At 33.7% G+C, this 25,085-nt stretch overlaps 1 protein-coding gene across 1 annotated transcript in view; it reads right to left on the bottom strand.

Annotated features, from left to right (window-relative positions):
• The window catches only part of LOC143042688 (transforming growth factor-beta-induced protein ig-h3-like), a gene marked incomplete at its 5' end in the record, with an annotated part of 35,853 nt that extends 17,807 nt beyond the window's left edge, over window positions 1-18,046 (bottom strand). The window contains 3 exon segments of the mRNA XM_076215127.1: window positions 6,514-6,578; window positions 7,092-7,190; window positions 17,876-18,046. Of these exon segments, the coding sequence (XP_076071242.1) occupies window positions 6,514-6,578; window positions 7,092-7,190; window positions 17,876-18,046 (335 nt within the window).
• Window positions 18,047-25,085: the final 7,039 nt, after the last annotated feature.

Below are 25,085 nucleotides of genomic sequence, written 5' to 3'. Positions count from 1 at the left end.
TTTTTTCTTCTCTTAATAAAAAAATTAAGGTCACTCTCACCCACACTGTATATTTTGGTTTATTCAGAACTGTTATGTAAAACATTATTTATGAAGGAGAAATGATTAATTTCATGTAAATCTATAAATCTGATAGTAGAAAAGTTTGCATTATGACTGCACTGATTATCTATCGAAGCTCTGATCAGGTAGCACCTGCCCCACATTTAAAACTAAGACAAAAAAGTTATTATATGCTCTCATTGTAATAAATGATGATAGGCAGTTAATTCTTAAATTAATGAGTCTATTGAGTAATGTTCAAATATAACTGAAATATAAAATCTTTCATAGAAATAAGTATATTTAAGATTAAGGCAATTTTCATTCCATTTTTATTTGGTGGTGGTGTTTGGTGGTCAGGGGCGGATCCAGGTAAGATCAGGTAAGGGCGTAATGGGCGTACGCCCCCCCTTTAAAAAAAAAATTTGATGGGTCATCATCAACCGTAAAATTTCGTTTCTCGGAGTCCGACGTGTTCGACTCTGCGATTAGTATCCATTGTTGTTGATGTGATAAAGAATTCGCAAAGATGTCGATGTCAAAAACAAAACGTCAAAAGACCTTAAAATCGTATCAAGGTGTCTTGGACACCTTTTTTAAACAACAAAAAACCAGAAGTTGATATTTTGATTGATACCACACAGCCTGATATTATAATTGGCACTGAAACCTGGTTAGACTCTAAAACATCATCTTATGAATATTTTTCAAAAGATCATTACACAGTATTTAGAAAAGATAGACCACCAAATAAAAAAGGACAATGTCATGGAGGTGTACTCTTAGCTATATCAAATAATTATTTATGTACAGAAATCAAAGAACTAGACACAGGATGTGAAATGATATGGGTAGAATTATCGATATCAAATGCACGTAAATGTTATATATGTGCTTATTATCGACCCCAGCCAGATGATGATACATCTTTAGATTTACTAAATGAATCCATAAGTAGAATAAATGTAAACTCAAAGTCAGCCATAATTATTGGTGGGGACTTTAATTTAGGAAACATCAATTGGGAAACAACAAGTGTCATCCCTGGAAAACCAAACCAAAAACAACATCAACAATTTTTAGATATGATAAATGACCATTCGTTAGCACAAGTTGTAAACATACCAACTCGAAATGATAAAATTTTAGATCTTGTGTTAACAAATTATCCAGCCATCATTGAAAAAACTGAAACCATACCACCACTAGGGGAGGCAGACCATGATATTGTATATTTAGAATGTTTACTATCACTAAAAAGATGCCAAACCAAGCCACGGAAAGTATATAAATATAAAAATGCAAATTGGCAAAAAATAAAAGAGGATATAGACAAAATATATCAAAAGATCATACATAAAAAAGATAGTGAAGATACAAACACACTTTGGTTAATATTCAAAAACTCATTACAAAACACTATCACTGAGAACATACCACAGAAAATGATGAGAAATAGTAAAAATTTACCTTGGATAACAGACAGTATTAGACGGCAAATGAAAAAGTACAAGAAAAAATATCAAAAGTACAAAGGGAAAGGCAAAGGGAAACTAGACCAACTTAAAAAATTGAAACATGATATACAAAAACAACAAAGAACATCTTATTGGAATTATATTGAAAATATGATATGTGGGATACCAGTTGATGAAAACCCTACAACTATATCAAAGAGCTTCCCAAAAAATCTGTTCAGTTACATAAAAACACAAAAGTCTGAAAGCTCTAACATACCACCACTCCGAAAAGAGGGCTCACTAACATCTGACTCGAAAGCAAAAGCTAATATTTTAAATGAACAGTTCGAAAAAGCATTTACACCTGTAACAGATGACCCAATACCAGACAAGGGCGTCAGTAAACATCCACAGATGCCTGATATTAAGATACAAAAACAAGGCATAGAAAAACTCCTAAATAATATCAACATCAACAAAGCTGCTGGGCCTGATCATATCCATGGTAAAATTTTAAAAGAGTGTAAATCATCTATCTCTCCCATCTTATCCATCATATTTCAAACATCACTGAACTCTGGAAAGATCCCAGATGACTGGCGTCACGCAAGTGTATGTCCAGCATTTAAAAAAGGCGACAAACACGATCCCATAAACTATCGCCCAATATCATTGACTTGCATCTGCTGCAAACTATTAGAACATGTTGTAGCTAGTAGCATTATGAAACATCTGGAAAAAAATAAAATACTATATGAATTACAACATGGTTTTCGATCCTCCCGCTCCTGTGAAACTCAGCTAATATCATTTATTCAAGATCTTGCAAATTCAAATAATAAAAACATCCAAATAGACATCATAATAATGGATTTTGCAAAAGCATTTGATAAAGTTTCACAACACCACCTCATGTATAAAATTGGTTTCTATGGTATAAATTGTAATGCATATTATTGGATTCAAGATTTCTTAACAAACAGAACACAAACAGTAGTCCTTGAAGGTGAAACATCAAATAAAATTCCTGTAACATCTGGGGTACCTCAAGGCACAGTGCTTGGTCCAATTTTATTTTTAATCTTCATTAATGATTTGGCAGAATATATTGAACACAGTACATTAAGATTGTTTGCAGATGACAGCATTATTTATAGGGAAATTAAAAAAACAGATGACACATTTAAATTACAGTCTGACTTAGAAGCGGCCGGCAGGTGGGAGCAGGACTGGCTCGTGCATTTTCACCCTGATAAGTGCAACATTCTCAGTGTAACCCAAAAACGCAAACCTTTAGACTTTACCTATTAATTACACAATCACTCTTTAGAAAAAGTTGACTCTACAAAATATTTAGGCCTAACTCTTCAATCAAATTTAAAATGGGACAAACATATAGATAACATGACATCAAAAGCAAACCACGGCCAGTCCCTTGGATTTATTCGTAGAAACCTAAAAATAGCATCACCGAAAGTTAAAGCTCATGCATATAAAGCTCTTGTCTGACCAAAATTAGAGTACTGCTCAACAATTTGGGACCCACATCAAAAACAACAAACTCTACAAATTGAAAAGGTTCAGAGAAGAGCAGCACGCTTCTCATGCAACCGCTTCCATAACACCAGCTCAGTTACTGAAATGATGACAGACCTAAATTGGTACCCACTCGAAATTAGGCGTTTACGATACAGACTTGTTTTCTTTTACAAAATTATTCATGAAATTGTTGCAGTTCCTACACATAATCTTTTGATCCCACTTGACAATAGAACCAGACATAGCAATCCACACTCATTTAGGCAAATACAAACATCTAAAGACAGTTATAAATATTCATTTTATCCACGAACAGTTATAAATTGGAATCATCTGCCACAACAAATAGTATCATGCAGTACAGTAGAGGGATTCAAGAGTATGATCTCAGAATCTGCTCTCATCCCCATATTCTATCCCTAACTATTCTGTTATCAAATGTATATAGTTTTATCACAATTTTTTTTTTTTTTTTTTTTTTTTTTTTTTTCAAATGTACATACGTTATGTTGATTTTTTGATTTTGTTATTTTTGATTTTTTGTTGCTAAATTAGTGTAAATTATAAATTTTATAGTCAACGCCCGGCGAATAATCTTCAATAATTGAAGGATCGCTAGAAACCTAAAGAAGAAGAAGAAGAAGAAGAGAAGAACCAAAACGGTAAGTAAATCAGTATAATACATGAATTTTGGTTGTTTTGTGTGACACTAACTTCGATTCCCCATAGCCATTCTAAATATACCGGGGGGGGGGGGGGGGGGCGGGGGGGGGGGGGTATATTACTATATATATACGATACTGGGTATATTCTGACAAAAGGGGTTGTATTTTCAGCTAACTTGTCTAAAATGGGGTTATTTTTTTACGCTTGCCTTGGAAGGGGTCACTCAGATTTGACTATGATATCCAGAACGGGGTTCAAACCTATGATTGCGTTGGATAATTTAGGGAATCACTGAAACATGACTGGAGTTGCCCTTTACTAAGGCAGGCAGTGCCTACCCCCTTATGCAAATTTTGGAATCTGCCACTGGGGAAGGGGGGGTGGTTTTTAAAATACATGTATACTGTTTGACTAAATTTCTTGAATTTGTAATTGGTTTATTTTCACGAAATTTAGTCAAACAAGTGAATCTATTCAAATCAAGAGAGAAAAAAATTAGACAAAAGAGTTTTCCCATACAATGGTCTTGTCCCTGTTACATGGTTGTATAAAGTAATAAAAACATTGTCTGTCCCTAGAAGTTATTTGTAGTTTAAATATGTGATTTGATAATATCATCTAAAGTACATCATTTATATCATTCCAAAACTTATATATCTCAAGTGATGCATTTATTGCAATGAAATTGTTATCAATCTGACAGTCATTTAAATTATGCATCATTAAAATATTTTCTAGAGCTTCAGATAATGCAACTTAAACACTTAAGGTCAAATGTTTAGCCTTGCATCATTAATTTCTAAATTATATAGATCTAATAGTGATTATGATAAGTGAAGAAGTCTTTATTCAAATTCTTGGCAGTCTATGTTGTTAGCCACTAGTCTGATGACCCAGACATAGTAAAATTTTATTTCTGACTAGTAAAATTTTGCAAAACTTTGTTGACCAAAGTTCGAATTATATAATTCAGGTTTTTTGGACTATATAATCAGGATCAGATTTTGGTACAGACTGTAATTTATGGCTGGCCTTAAAAGCAAATTTAAAAATAAACTTTTTAGGCCACAATAAAAAAATCTTATATTCTGTATAATGACTGACTCTTGTGAATTTTTCCACAGTTGAAAACAAAATAATTTTTATTTTTTGTTATTTCTATCATTTACTAAAATTTTGGCAAAATTTAAATTTTCAACCAGCCTGTAACCTTCTCCTCTATGCCATAAATATTTAAGAAGTTTGAAATTCTTTTACACATTTACGGTGAGAAAATTAATAATCCATATTTGTTTTCAAAGTTAAATTTAGAGTTGAATAACAGGGGAACTGTTATGATCTTTTATTAAAAATATTTATAAAGAAAGAAAAGAAAAATCAAAAGAAATCAAAATGAATTGATGGCTAATCCTGATACAATTGCTACATATTTATATTTCTAGTTAATCTTTCCAGTGAATACTTATAATATCTGATGTGTGTCCCTGTTGAAAGAATAATTCTAGACATCTGTGTATAGAATGCATATCTAATTATCATAAAAATCAAGGTTATCTCCTATTAATCTTTAATAATCAGATAAAAACAAACTTAATCTCTAATTAAAAAAAAAAGGTTTCTCTTTTATCTGTGAATTGGAAATGAAGTGTGAAAACCTGGTTGATTTTATTTGAATTTAAATGTTTAGGCGTGTGTGGTATTATCTGTATCATATCTTCTCCATTGAACCAGCTGTTACAGAAAGAGACACAATGTATAATCTTGATTTCATAATCAGATAGGTAGAGTATCTCCAGACAGAATCTTTTATTTCATTGCTTAAACCTTCAATTGTTAAAAGGATATGTGGGATTTACTCTATCAGAGATCAACCCAACAACATGAAAACTACAAAAATATATAGAGATCCTGAAATTTTGAAAAAGGAGGGTGGGATGGGGTGGGGGCAGGCAACATAAGAGTAGAACATGTAAAAATTATATGCATTAATTATAATTTTAGCTTCCTAATAGGGGGGGTTCACTTCTAAGATCAATACAGATATGAAAGCATTGGCGGATCCAGGGGGGATTCCAGGGGTTGGAACCCCCCCTTTTCTGGACGATCAATGCAATTGAATGGGAGCATATAGTTGGAACCCCCCCCCCCCTCCCCCTTTACTCTGGGTTGGGAACCCCCCTTTTTGAAATGGCTGGATCCGCCCCTGGAAAGTGTTCTACCAAACACAAATGTTGACTAACAGATGTAAAAATGCCAACATCTGTATAGGACAAAACACTACTTAATATATCTTATAAGACAACTATTAAAAATGTGCCTGACATGTGGTTATTTGTTTTCAGAAGTAGCATGCACTCCACCTCTTTTAAAATAAGTTCTGATTACAAATAGCTGCAAATGATCTGTCCAAGTTTTTGCTGCTTTTAGCAAACTGATGAAGAATTTGATTTATTTTGTGAGACTTTTTATTTTAAGACCAAGAAAAAATGTTATTGCCATATTTTATGGTAACATCTTTATTTACATAATAAATTACAACAACTCCCAAAATTAGTTTTTAAACAAGACCATGCAATAATGGGTCTGGACAGGCGGACATCTGTCACTGTGTGAAATTGAGGTAGCAACTACATGTATACTGGAGCATAACTGATCATCCCCTTCAATAGGAGCAAAGAAAAGCTTATGAAAATCATCCTTGTACAATAAGTGCTATGAAGTTTAGCGGACTATCAGCAAACAGGATTGAATTCACTATTGATGTAAAAATTACTTACTCCTTAAAACTGAACATTGTGTAACTTACTTATTGGACATCCTTTGCCTGTGTCCTCTCTACTGTACCCAGTACAACATGTATATCTTATAAACCTGTAATATATCACACAAACATGATAAAAGATAAACAAAATCTTAATTATCAATCCTTTAAAAAAAAATCCTAGATCAATGACTTTCACAATTTTATTTTCATTTTAACACAAAAATTCAATGATAAGGTTGCAGCAGGATCTTTATTCTTCATTAAATTCCAGAGATTTTTTGGTAAAAAAATCATTTTATAAATTGTTTCTAGATTATTATACAAATAACTAAGTGAGTTAACAGAAATGTGTTTGTTAAAGCCAGTTTTGTCAATACTTTTTAAAGCATTCATGTGAAACAGAGTTAAAAATATTTCTTTTTCTCAGAAGCTTAAAATAATCTTATACAAAGACTTCACACAAACGCAGAAGTGATTTCAAAGAGTTATGTCCCTTTATAGCGTACTAACAAATAAATGTTTTTACTGTAAGGGTAATTTCATTGTCTCACCTCATAGATACCTGAAAATTCCAATAGATGAGACAAATTTTGTAAGAACAGAAAAAGAACAATACCTACGTGGGCCGATCACATATCCTCTTGGGTCTCTTGTCTGTAAAACCTTGGTAGAATCTCTCACCAGTCCCATATACTTCCTTTATCTTACATATGTTTGGACTGAAAATAAACCAAAGAAGTTATAAATCCTTGAAATATACCTACATTCAAATATTCAATTTTCGCAAATGTTTAAAATTTTGAAATCGTTTATTCATTAATGTAAATTTCATGCAGGACCTCATCTGATGATAGTCATACATCATGTGAATCAGGGAAACAGTATAGTTTTAATGCTATAAATCTTTTCTTAGAACTTCCCGTTGATCAAATGTTAATCGCTTCTAGTAACTTGTTGAACATGAGCTGCTTATTCTTTCAGACCATTCGCGTTTACTGCAAGTATAGTTTGGGAACATATATATTAGATATACTGTCCCCAGATATATTTTGAAATGCTTTAGTTTTTAATGAAAAACACCCCTTCCTATAAGACCCTTTTCTAGTTTCACTTTATTACTAGTTGGTCATGAACTCTTCACAATCAATTCGGTTTACCGCCCGTTTTCAGTATATTTGTATTGCATGTCTGTTTTATTTACAATTAACTACATTGTATAACACCTCTCGACTTAAAAACATGAAAAAAACATATATTTACTCATTTAGATGGAAATGGGAAATTAATTGTAATATAAATCAGGAAATTGACAATTATATCATAACATGTATGTTTTATATCTGGTAATTATATGGTAATATCTGTTAATTTTGTCTTCAGTACCATCTGTTAACAAGTATTTAATACACCCTATATAGTTGACCCACTGATATAACAGACTGTTATTCGTATCCAAAGAAACCTTGATACCGAGTCTATGAAATGAGGTCAAGGTCAGCTGAACCCTGGTTAGCGGACATTTACATGATAGAGTGTAACAAGGAACCCGTAAACCAAACATAAGTATCCTGTTACCAATATAATAAGTGAGAAATAACATTAAAAAAAAGAATATGTTCAAAGAACACAGATGCCTCATTCACACTATAATTTTTGGAGAAACAGACGCACAGACCGAAGAACATAGTGCCCCAAACCTTGAAAATGAGGTCCAAGGACAACAGAAATATATATCAGACGAATTTCGTAATATTAGGTATTTTACGTGACCTTCTTCAGTTTAATATAAAGCAAATAGTTTATGTCGACGCCGCCGGATAGTAATTCATACGTCTCGAATTCTGCGACAAAAGTTGCAGGCGAGACAAAACTACTGACGTGAAGAAGAAGCAGAGACATGCGGTATTAATTTTAGTTATTGTTGAAGGCCGTACAGTGACCTTTAGTTGTAAACTGTTATGTCATTTGGTCTCTGGTGGTGAGGTTTGTTTTTTTTTAGGGGGGGGGGGGCATTATACCATATCTGCTTATTATGCCCCACCTACGATAGTAAGGGGCATTATATTTTCTGATCTGTGCGTCCGACCGTCTGTCGTACCGCCCGTTCGTCCCACTTCAGGTTAAAGTTTTTGGTGAAGGTAGTTTTTGATGAAGTTGAAGTCCAATCAACTTGAAACTTAGTACACAAAGTCATGTTCCCTATGATATGATGTTTCTAGTTTTAATGTCAAATAAGAGTTTTTACTTGATAGTGCGAGTGAGGCATACGTGTACTATGGACACATTCTTGTTTTTATAAATAGGCATACAATACAATTGCATTATATGCCCTTGGTACAGTAGCGCAACTGTTTAATGTTGAATCAAGAAGGTAATTTGTATATAATGAACTTCTGTTCTGGTGCAGATCATTCAATTAAATTTAAGTGAAGATTTGGCAATTTCTCTTCATGTTCAATTGCACATTTTGTGGTCAAATTAACACTTGTTTTTTTTATTTTTTTACAGTATTGGATTATATAACAATCTGCAGCATAGTAATTTATTATAAAATGCACATGTAGTATATATGCTGTTGCACAACATAATGTTATATCAGGACAGGTGCTCTTAAATACTTACGGTAAAATATACAAAGTGTACTAAATAACTTAAAAAACATAGTTTATATTGTGGCATGACGGTATTCTGGTATAGAATATTTTTATGATTCACTTGGATGGCAGCTTGTATAGAATTCGGTAACAGAATTCCAAAAATCCTCTAACAAATCCTAACACACAGCCCGTTACCACTGGTAAGAAACTTTTCAGTGAGAAAAGTACTCATGTCCGCCCACTCCTTTTATATCTAACACTTAAAACGAGAGTGATGTATGGGAGAGTCTCCGAGACTGAAAAGGCGACACAGGCACTTGTCTCAGAATCCCCCTTTCTATACCTTGATATGCTATATTAAGGTATATAGAGAAAAAAATTCAGAGACAAGAATATATGAAAAGCGGGGATAAAAAAGAGAAAGTTTGATAATTGTTCACATACTGTATAAGACCCTTTAATGAGAAACGGAAGGAAGAAGGAAAATAGGAGAGGGAGGAGAAAAAAACTCATTTAAAAACGATGTGGTATGATTGCCAATGAGACAACTCTCTGCAAGGGACCAAATGACACAGAAATTAACAACTCTAGGTCATCGTACTGCCTTCAACAATGAGCAAAGCCCTTATCGCAAAGTCAGCTTTGCTGAAAAACCCCGATATGACAAATGTAAAACAATTCAATTGAGAATACTAACGGCCTAATTTATGCACAAAAAATATGAACGAAAAATAAATATGTTACACATCCACAAAAGACAACCACTGAATTGTAGGCTCCTGTTTTGGGACAGGCCCATACAAACATAATGTGGAGGGGGTTAAACATGTTAGCGGTATCCCATATACCTCTTAAAACTAACAAGTTTTCGTGGAATTCATGATTCCTTAAAAAAAGAAGTAAAAATAGATCTATACAACACATATAAACATTATCTTTTAAAATTGGTTTAAACTCAATTTAACAACGTACGTATATTTCATTTCTGCTACCCAGTTTATTAATGAAATAATCGCATGTGAATGTGTAGTAATAATTAATAACCACTCGAGATGCTCCACCCAACTGACACAAGATCACACAAAACCTTATCTTTCCTTTTACATTACTGTAACAATAAGTACAAAAAGATAACCCTATTTAATTAATGGGAGTTTTAAAAAAAACATTTAAAGAAATTAGTCTTTGAACAATAACTAAATGGCCGAAATGATTAGTCGTACCATCCCCAGTTTTTTTATGACCATTATTTGACCTTGTTGCAATTACGATCAAAGATGAATTTATCTTTTAAAGTAAGATTATGTTCATTTTATGTCCGCTACTTGCCCCCTATGATCAAATCATGCACACAATTTTAGATCTAGACCACCTAGTATATGTATTTATGTTAGACAGTAGACTTGCTACATGTAGAATTCCTTCCTAATTATGTTTTTTTTTTCAATTTTTCCCCTTTCTCCAAGGGCAATCAGTAGGCTGGCAGTTATCAGTAAAGATATAAATGAGTAAGAAAAAAATAACAGAAAGCTAGGGAATTGTTGCAAGTCTAGTCCCTTCCTAATTATGTTTTTTTCCAATGTTGCCCCTTTAACAATTTTACTGCTATAACTAGGAGATTACCATTATATTGACGTCTGGGCAATCAGAAGTCTGGCAGTTATCAGTAAACATTTAAATAAGAAAGAAAGAAATAAAAGAATGGGAAAAGTCTGTAAGTAAGTAAAGAAAGAAAGATAGGAAGAGAGATGAATTCAATAATCTATTAGGCATAATTATAAAAGAGCGGATAGAGTACAAATTTACTGATCTGAAAGTGACAGTGTTTTAAAAGATACACAATAAAATTGAGAATGGAAATGTGTCAACGAGACAGCAACCCATCCAAAGAGCAGACAACAGCCGAAGGCCAACAATTGGTCTCCAATAAAGCGAGAAACTCCTGCACGGCAGAGGTGAGCCTCAGCTGGCCCTTAAACAGAAATGTATACTACACAGCTAAATGTACTTTTGCATAGGTACTATTTCGGTACTAAAAATGTGTAGTGCTGGAAATCTACTTTTAAAATTGAGTACTATTTTGTCACTCTAAAATTATTGTAATATTTAGGTACCTGTATTTTACAGTTCTTTATTTGTACTTGAAATTTAGGTACTACAGATTTTTGGTTATTACCGTTACATTTTCAGCATTTTGAAAGTTTTTCTATTTCAAATCTCTTAGAGTCATGATTTTCAAACATGGAATATTGTATTATTTCTGTACCAAAATATTAAGTACAAATCAAGTACTGTAAATTACAAGTACCTAAATATTACAATAGTTTTAAAGTAAAGAAATAGTACTAAATATTAAAAGTAAATTTCCAGTACTGATCAGTACTGCATTTTTTTAGTACAGAAATAGTACCTATGCAAAAGTAGCTGTGTAGTTCAGTGATTAATGGACGTCCTACTTTACTCCAAAATATCAGAAGAAACTAAAATAAAAAATCATAGAAAGGCCAGAAGCTCCTGATTTGGGACAGGAATACTTTATCTGGAGACAATGGACTTTTTATAAAACATATTGAATTATTAAAAGTATAATAATGTCACTGCCAATAAGTTAATTTCAGATGCGGTGTGGGGCGAGGTATAGATCTTCATACATATATGGTTAATGCAAATACTTAGTTTACGTGTTTCACAAACGTTGTCTAATATATCCCTCCACGTGTTTCACAAACGTTGTCTAATATATCCCTCCACGTGTTTCACAAACGTTGTCTAATATATCCCTCCTCTGTGTTTCCCCTTTTCAAAATCCGGGATCCGAATCTGTATACACAAAGTGCATGTTCCTATTTCAGATATCACCATCGTCGTTCGTTATTCGGCTAAAAGCAAGCCATAATATTTGGTTACCTAACTGTATTTCAACCTATTTCAGATATCACCATCGTCGTTCGTTATTCGGCTAAAAGGCCATAGTATTTGGTTAACTAACTGTACTTTAATGCTCACAAATAAACTTAACACCCTTTTAATTAAACAATTGTGTACGCCTGATTATCTTTCCATTCATAAAAACTTGTTCAAACTATTACGATAATATCCCATTCATAATAATTATCATAATAAATCTTGTAAATACAAACAACTATTTATCTATTCATCGGTCACAAGACAGAAACAGGGGTCGTAATAAATTATTTGTCAACAAAAACACGATATAATTGCAAATTGGGCCGTTTGAAACAAAAGACCTCCAAATCGCACCATCTTAAACTTAACACCAAATAAAACAATACAAATTCAATCTTTGGAAGAAATCAACCCCATTTATTCAGAATATCAGTTTCCAAAATTCAGGAGGGTCTGCATAAGAAATAACTTTTTTATAGATTTCAAACTGATATTAACGGATGATTTGTCCGAACGCCTTTCGTCGAGTAGAATAACAAAATACCACTTTACACCTAATTAACAAAGTAAAAGCATATGCAAATACACAATATCTTTCTGAGTGCAACATTTTGTTATTTGTTAACTTGATATCGATTTTAGAGATATATCGATATCATTTGATCTTTTTCTTCATTTCCGTTTTTAAAATATGAGTCATAATGGTCTGGTTTCTTACACCTGTTTCCAACATTGTCTACACGGATGATCAAAGTCGGATTGTAATTGTGAGATTATGTGAACTCATATTCTCCCGAGGAATGATCCACTATACTTCGATCTTACCCTGGCGGCTAGTGTTTTCTGTGGTATTGTCCAATAAAAATTGAAACCACAAAATTACTTAACTCCGAGGAAAATTCAAATCGGAAAGTCAATAATCAAATGGGAAAATCAAATGATAAAACACATCAAACAAATGGACAATAACTGTCATATTCCTGACTTGGTACAGGCATTTTCAAATGTAGAAAATGGTGGATTGAACCTGGTTTTATAGCGCTAAACCTCTCTCTTATGTGATGGTCCTCTTATATGTTTTTCCTATTAGTATTTTTTTTGCAGCAAAATCAGCCATAGCAGTAAACTGCATATTGGTTTAGTACCATTCAGGACTATTATTACTAGTACAATGTTTATACACTTGTAGAAGTCCCTTGTAACTTATACTACATACCACAGGTGCTCCCATAAAGGTTACAGAATACAAGTTACAACATTAGTTTAATAACATTCAACCAGATGTGTTACGGAGTTTGCGTAATAAAAAAAGTCATATAATAGAATCAGATGTAAAAGCAAGCTCCCCGTTGTGTAAGACGTCCGCCTTTTATTCCTGTGATAGGAAACATTACGATTTAACACACCCTATATCTAACAGGTACCGGCCATCAGTACCGCAGATACAGTACGCAATGCAGATAAGCATCTGCTTTACATAATGGTAAAATCCATTGTAATGCTATCCTTAAAGCTCGGGGGACTTCAATACTTAACTGATAGGAGGTGCCACTATTGTTCTGTTAATCCACCCTTTTCATGTAATTTATATTGAGAAAATGTATATTAATATTCATATATTGCATTCAGTAGATAAAAATGTTACCTTTTCCATTAATATTGATTGGGTTTCGTGTTAAAATCGGAAAACAAATTTGTCAAAAGTGAGAAATTTTTTTGATAAAAATACGCCAGATTGAGAAACATCAACAAAGATGACAGACGAAAAGGAGCTATGGGAACTTTAGTGACCTTATCATATATTTCTGATAGTTTCCCCGACCTATTCGCATATTTTCAAGCTCGAAAAGGTGACCTATATCAGCGGTACGTCCTATCACCTTGTATAAATATAGAAGATGGATCCCCGAGGCTAATAGGAACCGCAGACAAAAATCTGCTGGACAGAAAAGCAAACACAATTCTTTTGATAGCAATTCGGGAACGGAGATCCGAATGAATTTACCGAGTAAATGTAGCTGATAAAAGATAACTAAGAAGATGTTGTATTAGTGCAAATGAGACAACTCACAAAAAAGTAAACACTTATATGTCAAAGAATGGCCTTCAATAAGGAGCAAAGGCTCTCACCGAACAACAAGCTATACAGGGCCCCAGAATTACTAGTACAGGAAAACCAACTAAGTACATTCTATTTCGTGTGGGAAACAGGCGTTTTCTTTTCGACCTCTGTGCAATCTAACACATTTTAACAGAGCATATATTTTACATTAAAATTAAACTTAGAAGTAATCGGATTATAGATAAAATACATTTTAAAGTTTTTGCCATTTGTTCTCGCCGTTAAATCTTAAAAGGTTTCACTTGCTTGTCTGGAAGTTATCAAATGTATTTACATCTTCTCGGCAAATCCTTGCTGATAGGTCACCAATGGTCATGAATCCATCATAATACGGTAGTTTATTGGGAAGTCGCACTCAATCTGTCCATTAATTACCACAGACGGATCCAGTTAACAACTATGATTATAGATCACCGTACGGCTTTCAACAATGAGCAAAAAAATACATAGCTAGCTATTATAATAAGCCCTTATATGACAAATGATCAACAATTAAATGACAATCTCGTAAACTAGCCGTCTGATTTATGTACAAAACAATAGACAACTTTCGAGTTCGATGCATTTCCGTCAAAAACTCTGGTTTTAGTGAACGTCATTTGTGCGTTTAGGGGCGTCGTCACTTCCGTTCCCACGTTGAGCGAGTGGTTGGAAAACTATAATTCTATATTGTACGTATTATTCGGCAAATTGAATTCTCAAAATTGACAATCAGCATTGCTGTCATTAGGGAATTGTCATTAAGTACCTACAGAACAACCATTATTTCTTGTTTATCCTGCACAATGACGATCACTAAGACGCTTGATGAACGTAAATAGTGCAGGGATACAGGCGACCCCCTCTATCTGGTAAATGACGTCATAAAGGCGCGTATAATTGACGAGTTTTTTCCGGTGACGGATGAACTCGAAAGTGGTCTATTAACGAAAAAGAAATATGGTATACAGCAACAAACGACGACCACTGAATTACGGACTACTTTTATGACTATTAATATAACTAGAATCGTTTAAGAGTTTTAAGACCAGTAACGATCTTCAAACAAGACATTCTGATTCACCACTCAAAACCAAGCATATCAAACCGGAGGTACATGACATGCAATTAAGAAAAATACGCATGTCAACTATAATTAATTAAACTATTTCCGAAAAGTTTTATGAATTTTGACGAGCCCATTGACTTGAAGTATCATGATTGGCATATTTGGCAGAGACATATTTAATGATATTAAACAATCTTTATTTTGATAAACATTAACTTTTCAAGTTTTATATGATAAGAAAGCAAGTGATGGAGCTCAATTTTTCGTACGACGCAATCCGGCGCATATCGTGCTTAACAACTAACATTCATATCCTTTAAACAGATAAACTAAAGTTACTAACTTGCATTGGAAAATTGTGTTCAGTTTCAAAAAAAAATCTTACGAAAAAGTTGAGCATAAGTCATGAACAACTCCGTATATGATCCACTTTAGTCGGGTTTTTTTTTGGTGAAAATGATCACATTGGTTTTAAGTAGTCAGACTATCAATAAACCTAGATAAATTTTACCTTTGGGTATTTGTTCTAGTTTAGGTGTAAACACACCTCAATCCTCAATGGGATTGTTATCAAAGACTTAACAAAATGCAACTTACATACTTTAAAATTTCTTGATGATAATGTTACCCTGTGAAATAAACTACTTGAACCCCGCCAATCTACGCGGGCAATGCCTCTGGGAATTTATTTAGATTTTTTTAACAATTCTATATGATCGTTTGAACTTAATATAACAATATTCCTTTTTATCGTACCGAATTTAAAATAATGTGTTTGAAAAAATAGAGTATAGAAAGAAGGTCAAGAACTAATATTTAACAAAGTATAAAATCAGCTTCTCAACGTTTTTTAAGTATATGAAGTATTTATTTAACCTTCTTGACCCACCGCTATTAAAAGATCAAAAAGAAAATAGTATCTCCATAATTGTTATTTGTTCGCTATAAGTACCTCACTGTTTGAAGCGATATTTTTCATCCTAACTTTGGTAGTTAAGTTTTGACAATTATATATTGTATACAATACTGTATTCCTGATAACATTCGTCTTTAAGGCCGAACTATTTACATTTACATTGACGAACTGTAATTAAATAATTAAATAATGCTGACCATTCGTCTTTAAGGCCGAACTATTTACATTTACATTGGCCGTCACTGTAATTAAATAATTAAATAATGCTGACCATTCGTCTTTAAGACCGGACTATTTACATGCATTTACATTGACGAACTGTAATTAAATAATTAAATAATGCTGACCATTCGTCTTTAAGGCCGAACTATTTACATTTACATTGACCATATATTCGAGTTTTTTCAGTACTTTTGATGCCAATTTTAAAAGCAATCATGGTATAGTAAACATAACAGAATAAGATGTATAGTTTCTTTAATCGAAATTTTCACTCGACGTGAAATCGTTCAGCGATCATACAGTTACATTTTAAAAGTGTTCTTTCATATAAATTGAAATCTCAGTCTGGTAACCCCATCATTGGAGCACACAGCGAAGTTTTATAAGCAATCTATCACATTAATTGAAGACTCAGCCTAGCGACATCCTCATTGGAGGATATAAACAAAGTTTACAAGCAGGTCACGATTTGCACCAATCTACAATTTAGCCCGGTAACCCCCTCATTGGAGCATACAAGTTTTACAAGGATACTTTCACATCAATCTAAGCCTCAGCCTGGTAACCCCCTAATTGGAACATACAAGTTTTACAAGCATACTTTCACATCAATCTAAGCCTCAGCCTGGTAACCCTCTCATTGGAGCATAAAAGTTTTACAAGCATACTTTCACATCAATCTAAGCCTCAGCCTGGTAACCCCCTAATTGGAACATACAAGTTTTACAAGCATACTTTCACATCAATCTAAGCCTCAGTCTGGTAACCCTCTCATTGGAGCATACAAGTTTTAAAAGCATACTTTCACATCAATCTAAGCCTCAGTCTGGTAACCCTCTCATTGGAACATACAGGTTTTACAAGCATACTTTCACATCATTCTAAGCCTCAGCATGGTAACCCCCTCATTGGAACATACAAGTTTAACACGCACACTTTCACATCAATCTAAGCCTCAGCCTGGTAACCCCACAATTGGAGCACACAGCGAAATTTTACACTGAAGCAATCTTTCACATACAAGTATAATATTGAAGACTCAGCTTAGTGACTGTCTCTTTGGAGCATATAATCAAAGTTAAGAATCCGGGTTTTGTATCAATTCAAGCCTCAGCCTGGCAACATCCCACTGAAGCATACAGCCAAGTTTAACACGCATACTTTCGCATTATTCGAAGGCTCAGTATAATAACCCCCTCATTCAGTGGCGCATACATCAAATGTAATAATGTTTTCTTCGCATCAATCGGAGATTCGTCCTGCATGGTAACATTCGGTTATCCATACTTTTTGTGCCAATACTAACACATTTATACAATACCGAAATATGTAAAACACAACCGGCTGTTATATCGATCGAATTTCTGCGTTGGGATCCGAATGAAGAGAAGCAATAACATGAAACCGCAATCGGTGTAAGTAAATTCGGAATCAGATCTCCATGGAGGATTATTCTCCGTGGGAATCGGATTCAGATTTTACTTTCCCGCCGTTTCCCGCGGTCTAGTGTAGTTGCTCCTCGAAATTAAAGATCTATCTGCGGATTTCGGAACTGGAAAACCTGTATGTACCAAGAGCTATGAAAGACTCACCCAGAATCTGGCTGGTCACCCATCATGGCGTCGTCTGTTATCTGACGTATTGACCGAATATTTCTCAGTTTAGAATATTGATAGTAGGGACTGTATGTGTGATAATTGTAGTTCTTTCTGCTGGTCACCAGGCTCAAGACGAGGCTCCAAGACAGGAAATTGATAATGCAGGCCATTTCTATAAGAAAAAAAAACAAAACAAACACAAGAATGAAAAACACACACAAAAATGATTCACCATGTTATATCAGATTAACACACGATACATGAAGAAAGTTGAACATTTATTGACCGATGAAAGTAATAATGAAGAAATTGCTTTCAAAATCTGAAGCAATGCAATCCAAACATTTATTTCTAAACCTAGATTGTGGTACCATATAAAGTTTTTAAACTATGCTAAGAACCAGGACTTTTCAATTATATCAAATGCGTCAAGTGAAACTTTAGGATCCAAAAACAAAGTCTGGTGCTTTATGCTTTGTTTTGCAGTTTATCGTCAAATGAAATTAAACTCTAAGATCCCTGGAAAAAGTTTGGTGTCTGACAGTTTTCTTTAATCTAAATGTTTCAATTACATAAAGAGACATCACAAAAACGAAACAGCTAATTAAAACATCAAATATATCAGAAAAACTCACTTGACGTTTGTGGTTGCACGAAAATGCATACTCAGCACATACATAAGCTTTGTGTCAATAAAAAAACTACTATTAAGATATATAATTATCTTCAAGTTGTTTAGATCTAAATCTTCAAAGCTATGTGCAATAAATTCTTGTTATCTGTGTGTAGTAAATGTAACACAACCTCTTAACAACCTAATTATTACATATTTTATTGACTCAGACATGCTAAACCTAATTTTCTTGTCAAAATTCCTCTTTGTATATAATGCTGCTGGGAATGAAAACGAAGGATACCTCACATACCGAAGGAAATATCTTCTAATAAAAAGATAGATTTCTTTGGTCAATGGCCAACTGCATTAGCCACTTGAATTCGCAGCAAATTGATGGTTTTTAATCTGTAACAACATGGGAATTAATTTCTCTTCAATTGCGGCCGCCGAGTTCAAGCATGTTTCCCGAATAACGTTTTCCCATTTACAGACAACATAAAAATACCGCCAAAATTCCTGACTTAGTATGTCGATCCGAAACTAATAGTATAGTCACGTGATTCCATGCTATTTTAGAAGTTATGGACAGATGTACTGACTGAGATTGTCTGTGCCATTATTTTGCAGCTAGTACGTGTAAAAGACTTGTCAATCAATTCCGACATTACTATCGTAAAAACAAGTCACAATCAGTCAAAAATGTTGTTCTTTGTAATCTCACATAACGAACTTACACTTGTGTTTTATACTGATTGTGGCTGACGGTTATTACTATGGAAAGCCACATGGGACCCCCGACTCCGTGCATGTTTTATATAGTACTTTCACGGCCGTGTAAGATTACCGAACCCGTGAATGTTTTTTCCGATTCCGCGAATTTTTTGGACCGACTCCGTGAAAGTTTTGGACCGATTCCGTGAAAGTTCCTGACCGACTCCGCGAATGATATAGCCCGACTTATTTAACAAACTCTTTAAACGCAATGCCAGTTGACATACTCGGCCGTGCAAGATAGATGCCGACTTTGATAACTTTATTTCAATTACATAGCACATTCGCGGCCGTGTAAGATTGATGCCGACTTTGATAACTTTATTTAATTACATAGCACATTCGCGGCCGTGTAAGATTGATGCCGACTCTGTAGTAATTAATTTGATTAAAACGTTAGTAATTAGTGATGGTCGCGGCCGTGTAATACAATTTATTGCCGACTGTGTCCATTTCATACATATCATTAGCGATCTCCATGGAATCATTAAAACCATTATAATTATATAATGCATAATTATTTTGTATTATTCGCTACTTGTCATTGTATTAATATGTATTTGACAATTTTATTCTTACCTCTTATAGTTTTTTAATATTTGATCTAAAATCTAAAATAATTTAGAAGGGAATTTTGTTGGGGGGGGGGGGGGGGGGGTTTCTTTGTTTATGTAAACGGTATAAAACGAGAATATATGCGGATTTTTTTATGTTACTATATTGACAGTACCGCCCCTAATTTTGATAACTTGCTCCACATGAATACAATATATTAGATGTTCTTTTTTTAGTGCGGATTATCTTTTTTCTTTTGCTGTTTTATAATGCATGCATACAATTAGTAGCAGAACCAGGAGACAAGTTTAGCAATTGTTATAGTTTCACGAAAAGAACTGTCTATCATTTTTTCTTTTGAGGATACAAATATCATATATAGATATTCATTTTTCCTACTAAAAAATATAACTATTTCAAAGGTTTTAAAAGTATGTTCCTGTTGATTTATCCTGTAAATGGTTTTACTCATTAATACGATCTCATAAAAATTAAGAAAAGTCACCAAGAAATAACTTGTTCAGTATCAATAGAATATTTTTTCACATGTAAAGATGTCTGATAATATATCGTTCGAGAAATACGAATCTGATAGAGGAAAACTTGTCATCGTTGTCGAAGAACATAAATTTCGTCAGGCATTTGTTAGAGAAATTAGATGGAGATACACAGATATTCGAGTTGTTCTAGGCTTTTAGATTATTTACATGAAACTAATACTCAGAAACTAGAAAGACAGATTTTGAGAAAAGCATGCAAACGAAAAAGCAACTGGTATGTTATCTGAGCAACCTCCTACAATAATTGATATTTGAAATATGTTTAACCTCCTTCTTTCAACTATACATAAAACAGAGAAAGAAGGAAACTTCATCCAGTTCAATAAAAAAATCAATCCGAATTTCACAAATTCTTGATGATATTTGGTGTTGCAACAAACAAAGATGATTCAGCATATTTTATGTATTAAAATGACTTTAAAATAACTCTGCCAGGCGGTAAATTGATGGTCCTATGCATGGATGAAGGAGGAGAGAAGTCAATTATTTAGTTGATATATATAAGTAAAAATAAATAAATTCATAAAATTGGCGCAATTAGATGTTGTTTTTTTGGCGCAAATGATACCTATAATTTTTAAATTGGAGTGGCGCAAAAGTAGCATTGGCGTAAATAAGTTGTGGCGCAAATGAGTTCATTTTAGGCGCAAAAAAAATATCGCCCATCAATAAAACCCATATTATAATTGATATTTAAATGTGGAAGTATATTATTCCATTGTTTAGAGTTTAATAAAGCTAGAATTAACTATTTTATGTTATTCTTGATTCACAGATTCAGCTACGAGAAAGTGCATAATAAATTTAACAAATCGGTTCTAGTAAATAAGAAAACATTATGTAACATTGCTACATAAGTGTTATAAAATAGGAAATATAACATAAGTATGAGTTATGACAATTTCCGCTATATTTGTTTATAAAAACTCAATTATTTAAAAAAAAAACATGTTAAAAAAGGTTACAGAGTAAATGAATTTATGTCTGAAGATGGAACATATACATTCTGTATGTGCCTGCATGTCCCAAGTCGGGAGCCTGTTGTTCTTCAGTGGTTGTCATTTGTTGCTGTGTTACATATTTAATTTTCGTAAATTATTTTTTACATAAATTAGCCTACCGTTAGTTTTCTCGTTTGAATTGTTTTACATTTGTCATTTGTTGGGCCTTTTATAGCTGACTATGCGGTATGGGCTTATATTTATAAACTTGACTTGCTTAAGCTTGATTCGAGTGTGAGGAGCCGTTATCCAGCTTGCTTTCGTCAAGCGTAAAACTGTCTTAGGAAGGGGGAAAAGACCAGTAATAATTCTTATATGATTTACACATTAGGAAATACGTTAATATGATTGGTCGAGAGGGCTTCTGATAGTTGACGTTTTTTATTTAAGAAAATATAAATTAAATATATATTCGAACTTTATCCTGATCTCACTCTCAAAAAAGGTTCACATTGTGGTTCGCGGTATACATATATCGCTCGTACAGTAAAAAAATGTGTAAGGGTTTCGCGGAACCCAGTGTCTCGCCTACTTTTGCTGTTAATCACACACTCATCAAAAATGATGAAAAAAATCAATAAAATTATTCCTCTTGATACTATCTTTTGATTGTCAGAAGCTTCTGTCCAAGTTTGGTAAAAATCCAGGCTAGTTTAAGAATCTTAAAAATGTTTTAAATACTTTAACTGCAGACTGTATGTAATGTTAACTGGAAGAAAAACTAAGTCCATTTATAAGTAAAATACGGGAAATATGGAATTTTATTTTTACAAAATTTACTTCTGGATACTATCTTATGAACATAAACAAGCTTCTGTCCAAGTTTCGTACAATTCATTAGTTATTGATAGACAAATTCATACTCTTGAAACTGTCCCATGCATATGACATTATAGGTGTTGTCTTGGAAACATCTAACATGTAATTGGTCATTTGTATTCATGTGATTGCTGAGGGAACATATGATATTTAAGTTTGTTCCCACATCACAATTCATTAAGTTGATATCTACACGTGAATTATATTAACAGGACGAGCAATTCAAGCATTTTGAGGCATTATATTTTTTCCCCATATCACAATTTAAAATATGATATCAATAATATCCGTATGAGGGTATGGATACGGTTTACAAAATAGAGAATAATATGCAAATAATATAGAAATGAGAATAATTGGCGCCAGATACAAAAGAAATGAGAATAGTGGAGTGCTAGAAAATAAAACGAATAATGGGATGGTAAATCATGAAGAATAGAAAGGGATAGAGAGAAAAAAAGTCGAAAAAGTTAAAGAAAACAAGTATGAAGACTCTTATCCAAACACTCATGTACACTTCATTTAAATTTTTTTTATCATTTCAAGAAGAACTATTTAGATCACTAATGTAGTTTATAAAATAACCAGAGCCGGCTGCATTCTTGCAATGTTCAATTTTGGCATGTTACGTACTTGAATGAATTGAATGTTAAAAATCCATTCAGTAATTATAACGAAAAGGAATTTACAAAATATTTCAATAAGTCAGTTCACATTTTTCGCGAAGTCTGTCAAGAACTTTCACGGAATCGGTTCATAACCTTAAGGTAGTCGGAATTAAACATTCGCGGAATCGGTCAACAACTTCACGGAGTCGTTCCAAAACGCGAAGTCGGTCAACAACTTTCACGGAATCGGTTCATAACTTTCACGGAGTCGGTATAAAACATTCGCGGAATCGGTCAACAACTTTCACGGAGTCGGTCCAAAACTTTCGCGGAGTCGGCAAAAACATTCACGGGATTCGGTAATCTTACACGGCCGTACAAGTACTGTATTATTACACTGTAAAACTTGTGCGGAGTCGGGGGGTCCCGTATGGCTTTCCATATATTACATACATACCATGCGGTTACAAGTTCAATATAACTTCTGTTTTATATGAAATGTCAACTGCATCTTCTTTTATCGAAATTGGGAGTATATGCAGTTTCCTATTTATATCATTTCCCCCGTTTTCGTTGTACTAGTTTTCTTTTCAAACGTCTTGGTCAATGCCAAACGCTTAATCGTATTTTAAAAGACTCATTACTAGTGTGAAGTGTTCATGACTTATTACTACCCGTAAAATGTAAAAAAACAATATAAAATACTGAACTCCAAGGAAAATTAAAATCTGAAAGTCCCTTATCAAATGGCTAAATCAAAAGCTCAAACACATCAAACGAATGGAATACAGCTATAATTTTCCTGACTTGGTAGTGACAGACATTTCCTTATGTCGAAAATGGAGCCGGGGATTGCACCTGGTTTATAGCTAGTTTAATCTCTTTTACTTGTTTGATAGTCGCACACAATTGTATTGACAACTATGTAACAGATTCAAAAATAGGGGTACAGCAGTCAACATTGTGTTACAATATTGAATAAATACAATGACCACAGCACAGCAACACATTAGCGGTAGGCATAAGCACCGAGCCACAACAAACGGATATTACCCAAAAAAAATTGACTAAAGATAAACATATTAATGATTAATCAGTGGCGGATCAAGAACTTTTCCTAAGGGAGGGAGGGGGCTCCAGTCATGCTTCAATGATTCCCTATATAATCAACCAAATTTTTTCCACGAAAGGGGGGCCCGGGCCCCCCAGTATCCGCCTATGTTAATAAGACATATAAGAGAGCACCATAACAGTATTTAAGATGAAAAAAACGTGAGTACCTAGAATCTAAACTTCAAGACCAGCATGTATTATTTGTGAATTGAAGTGGAAAATCTATCTGAAGGGTTTTAGTATCTGTCGACTTTTTTTTACAAAAAGGACGAGAATTTCGTTGTAATATTATAAATAGACGGACAGACGAAATGCTTTGAGAAATCGCTGACAGAAACAAACTAATCTGCACCGAGTTGGAATATTTGCATGGCTGAATAAGATAATAATAAGATTATCAGCTGGAAATAGAAAAAATCCAAGGCTACAAAATCTTCTAAGTGATCCAGCAGCAATAAAGTTGTCTGTGAAAGCCATTTCAACGTCTACATTCATAAGACAAACAAATCCTTATTACATGGTATTCAGTCAAGTCAAAATTCTTTACTATGACTGTGTGAGACTCTCGTGGGTAGTCGTTCAGCCCTTAATATAGTCACTACAGTAGTATAGTAGTTTTAGAAATGTAAAAAATGCTATCGATTGCACATCTTCAACATTAACAAATAAGTGAATTCATATCTTTTTTGCCATGGCACAAATGAGAGCAAGATGAACGATTGTACATGTTCACACAACTATCAGTGGCAAATCAGGCGGGCGCGTCGAAACCTGTTTTGCATCGCTTCGATGGCTCGGTGGTATATAGATCTTCTTCGGACATTACGACCCCCCCCCCTAAAAATTCCTGGATTCGGCCATGATTATTTATCGCTGTAGATTGCTAGAATGTTAACCTCTGTATGCTTTCATGTTTCATTTGACGTACACCGTGTACCATAAAACTGGGGCGAAGTCAACTCCATCCCCCTTAAATCGGAAAAAAAACAACATTTTTGGCCTTAACCGTTAAAACATTTCTCCTGATCTCAAATCCTGCCAAACATCCTTATATTTCAAGGACTACCGATGGTCGCATGTGAAGTGACACCTGGTTTAATTTTCCCTCGTAAATCGAAAACTTCAACAGTGTAGTGTAGCTTTAAAAGTATAAACATTAAC

The sequence above is a fragment of the Mytilus galloprovincialis genome, chromosome 8 (genome assembly GCF_965363235.1).
Source record: "Mytilus galloprovincialis chromosome 8, xbMytGall1.hap1.1, whole genome shotgun sequence".
NCBI classification, from domain to species: domain Eukaryota; kingdom Metazoa; phylum Mollusca; class Bivalvia; order Mytilida; family Mytilidae; genus Mytilus; species Mytilus galloprovincialis.
Note: the sequence above shows the minus strand (reverse complement) of the source record. Positions and strands in the feature narration are given on the sequence as shown.